Source organism: Adiantum capillus-veneris, chromosome 1, assembly GCF_014529385.1.
Source record: "Adiantum capillus-veneris isolate H3 chromosome 1, ASM1452938v2, whole genome shotgun sequence".
Lineage (NCBI taxonomy): Eukaryota > Viridiplantae > Streptophyta > Polypodiopsida > Polypodiales > Pteridaceae > Adiantum > Adiantum capillus-veneris.
In genome coordinates this window covers 28968744-28972691 of record NC_140931.1, presented here as the reverse complement: position 1 = coordinate 28972691, position 3948 = coordinate 28968744, and the positions used below count along the sequence as shown (strand labels likewise).

Here is a 3948-nt window from a genome sequence, read left to right as displayed (position 1 = left end):
TGCAAATAGTGAGAGAACTAGAACATAAATATCAAAAGAGCATGAAAATGAGGTAGTTTTAGAAGCCATGTAAATGTGGACTTATAAGGTACTTATAGCAACAATGCTTGCTATTTGCTTTGCACAGGGCACCATATACCAGTTTTTCTTTTTGAAATCAAACTGGCAGCTAGACTTTTGTAAAGAAAAGTTCACGACGTATGAAGGTGATACAAAATTAGAAGTCATGCACATTGCAACCCCATAATTAGCTCAAATTACAATTTATTTAAATATACAACCCCATGGGTAACTCTTTAGGAGAGTTTACCAGCCATCGTATGCTCGCATGACGGGGTTCTTGCGAATGGTATCGATTTGTCCGGGCTTGAGGAGGCGGACGCCCGTGCAGTAGCGTTTGGTGTTAGCCTCCTGGATGAGGGTGTCGGCGAAGACGTTGTTGAAATTCTGGCGGGGGTGGGCGTGGACGACGTCGGCGATGGTGGAGGGGTGGATGAGGGGCTCGTAGTTGCCCAGCACGTCCAGCTGGGCACCGAAGCGCAGCATCTGCCCCTCTGGCGAGAAGCCCGAGCTGGTGTAGCTGGCGTCTTTGTGGCGGCAGATGGCCTCCATGACGGTGTCCGCGGCGCGGTCGCCTGCGCCGGCATCGAGCAGGAAGGCCCGCGCTGCCATCCCCCCATGGAACTCGAAGGAGACGTGCGACTCCTTGAAGGCCTGCGGCGAGCACTTGATGTCGTGCAAGATCGCCGCCAGGTAGAAAGTCTGCGCGCTCCACTTCACGTTGGTAAAGGCCTCCATGGCGATGGCGGTGCCGAAGTAAAAGGTGCGGAGGCAGTGCGTGAAGAGAGAGGGGTGGATGTCGTCGTGCGCAAACCGCGTTGCCTTATCAGTGAGGGCGTTGGAGGGGATGGGCATGGACTCCAAGGAGACGCGCCTGGGCACCAGGTTTCCAACGCTGGCTGCTTGCAGGGCGGCGTTCACCTCGTTCTCGATCTGGAAGTAGTCGAACTCCCTAACGATGCCCGACATGATGATGCTGATGCTGATGCAGAGATCTCTCTACAGAAATCTTAATTCTGAAATGAGGCCTATAGGATACGGTATTATGGATAGCCTTGATCAGTTGTGTATGCTGCAGAGTTGTGTATGCTGCAGACTTGAGAATTGCTCGACCTTATATGCTGCAATTCTTTCTTCGCAGGAACTGGTCCAAAGGGCAATAGGTAGTGTCCTTTCTATGGGATTGAATGGACGCGTTCTTCTTTGATCCACCAACGCCGTTCGCTAGCCTCCCACGTGTGAATTAACATAGAGCCAGTTCACGTGAAGCTAGGGTTCGCAACTGGTTGGCAACCTGTTTTGCGAACAATCTTTGTTCCCGTGCTATAGTTGGCAACTAGTTGTGGGGCTGCTCTTGGTCTCGGAGGTGGAGCGGGTTGGCAACTACGAGACAAGCCCACACCTTAATTTGGCATGACACCCTACTTTTTGTGTTTGTTGAGATAGGAATACTTTTATCAGTTAGAATTTTGAGTTCTTCTCGTAGAGCGAAACACTCCATGTGAATTGAAACGCTTGGTTGTTGGTTGCACACAAGTGCGAAACATTGGGATGATGTGAACTGGCTCATAGAGTCCCCAACAGGACTCAACCTTTTGCATTTCTACCCATGCTTGATTTCTCACTTCTCCCTCCGGTACTTGCCATACTAGCACCCTACTCGCTCCTCTTTTATTTTATTCATTACCTCTTGACTAGATGCGCACTGAGATTCCTTCTCTCTCCTCTTAAGTAAATGATTTAGTACCCTTACAAAAGGGTAATACGGATTCGAACCCCCACCTAACCAAGAATTACCCTACACATGATCTCGTAACCACTTTAGCGAGCAAGTCATGTTGCTCCTTCGGGCCAATCATATAAAAGAAAAACACACACTTTTGCCTTCGCATCTGCCCGTCACCTCTACTTGCTTCGCTTGCTACGTCGTCCCACACTTGCCATATGCTGCACTTTCTCACTACTCCACGTGTTGCAATCGGGACCTCACGGCGCCAGTCTTGCTTTTCTGCGCATCTACCAAGATTCGCCTTCGACTTCTTCTTTTCAAAAATCGTAGCACCTAATACTAGCACCCCGAAAAAATCATGAGTAAACCTTTCTTCTCTAGAACTTTTCGTATATTTATGGCGATGGATGATCATGTAAACTATCTTTTTTTTCTTGCATTACTTCGTATCATGTCCCTTTTCAAGTATTTTTCACAAGTGCTAGAAAATACACATCTCGAATTTTTCAACAACCTTTCGTGGGGAATATTACATAGCTAAAAGTTTTTAGATTTTCAAATAAACATTTCTCCAACTAGTTTAGGCAATAGAAAATCGAAGGGTGAATTTGAAATTTATTAGTGGGACTACACCAAATTTCAGTTTTCAAAGACTATTTTGCATGTTCTTTTTTGAAACCCCATTGAGGGGGGCGAGGGGGAGGAGCGAGGGGGGAAGACACTCAGAGCAATTAGAAATCTTCATCATCTAGATATTTCCTCGAAATTTTTTCCCTTTTTTGTTCCACCCATTACCTTTGTTCGGAGAAATTGGAATTCTTAATCATCTAGATATTCTTTTCCCTTCTTTGTTCTGCCCATTATCTTTAGAATTTTTTCACCATCTTTAGAATTTTTTCACCAATTTGTTTAGAGCACTTGTCCAAAGGTGTATAACTTCCTTCTTCAATTATTCTCATCCTTGATCTTGGAATGACTCCTACATTTGTGCTTTGTCTTTTTTTTTTTTTTTTTTTGGCAAAACTCACAATTGTGAGTGATTGTATTAGAATGTCTTAGACAAAATTACAACCTTCAACCTCAAGCTTCTACCCAACCGTGAGGATCCTGGATTACATCATATTCAAGCTAACAAGCTATTATCGAGAATTCATCCGAGTTGTGACCTTTACCTATCAAGTATATGAGCTCCTCACTTTCTTGTACAATCACTGAGAACTTATTAGCCATAGAAAGGTCGTTATCAAAGACGCGACAATTCCTGGCCTTCCAGATATTGTGGAAGAAGCAAAATCTTACAATTTGAGTACAAACAAGAAGGGTAGGACTTTGAAAATGTTTCCTCTCTAGACACAAATCATTCTTGAAGAAGCCTATCTTCCCCGTTTTTTGTATCCACTTGCCTGCCTTCCCCGCCATTCCTCTAATAGCCGGACAGACCAAGAATAGGTGTGCGAGATCTTCGCTAGTCCCTTGGCACCCTGAGCACCTATTGGATCCAATGCACTATGCTTGAACCTTGATGCTCGTCGACACAGGGCCCTCCATAGTACCTTCCATGGAAACACCTTCATATATTGGGGCTACTGTGGTCCCCAGATATTCATCGTGACCATAGCCCATTGGGCTTCTGACCGTTGTTTTTTCCACTGTTTGTTCAAGGGAGTGAACCAATCCTCCTTGTGCATGAGCTCTTGATAGATGTTCTTATTGTGAGGTTTGAAGAAAAGACAACTCTTGGGCCATTTCCAAGCTTTCCACTCAAAAGTGGATTCCAAAATCGGTATCAGGCCCTTGTCCAATCCTTCTTGTGCATGAGCTCTTGATAGATGTTCTTGGTGTTAGGAGCTGTGCTTTGTCTTTTAAAATGGCTCACCTTTTCCATAGATCTTGATTTCATCTAAGCAAAGTCATCTATCCTCAAAGAAAACATCAATAAAAAGATTTCTCATACTACTAGTCTATTAATTCCCTCCATATACATAATAATTCCTAAGTCTGTAGATGATCCGCAAGAATTCAAAGATGGCTACATCAGAAAAGGAAAATAGTAGCTGGATACTCTCTCCTAATAGCCCTTGTTGCCAGGAAGGTTGGAATGCCAACACTCTAACAAGAGGAGCTAAAATCGGCCGATTAGATTGACAGTTCATAAACAA

General features: G+C 44.6%; 1 protein-coding gene across 1 annotated transcript; it reads right to left on the bottom strand.

Annotated features, from left to right (window-relative positions):
* Positions 1-217: 217 nt before the first annotated feature.
* On the bottom strand, positions 218-1174 carry LOC147464474 (cyanamide hydratase DDI2-like). The gene has a single exon (XM_086509291.1). It carries the CDS (start codon positions 1027-1029, stop codon positions 307-309), a length of 723 nt encoding a protein of 240 aa, XP_086365417.1. The 5' UTR covers positions 1030-1174; the 3' UTR covers positions 218-306.
* Between the last annotated feature and the right edge of the window lie 2774 nt (positions 1175-3948).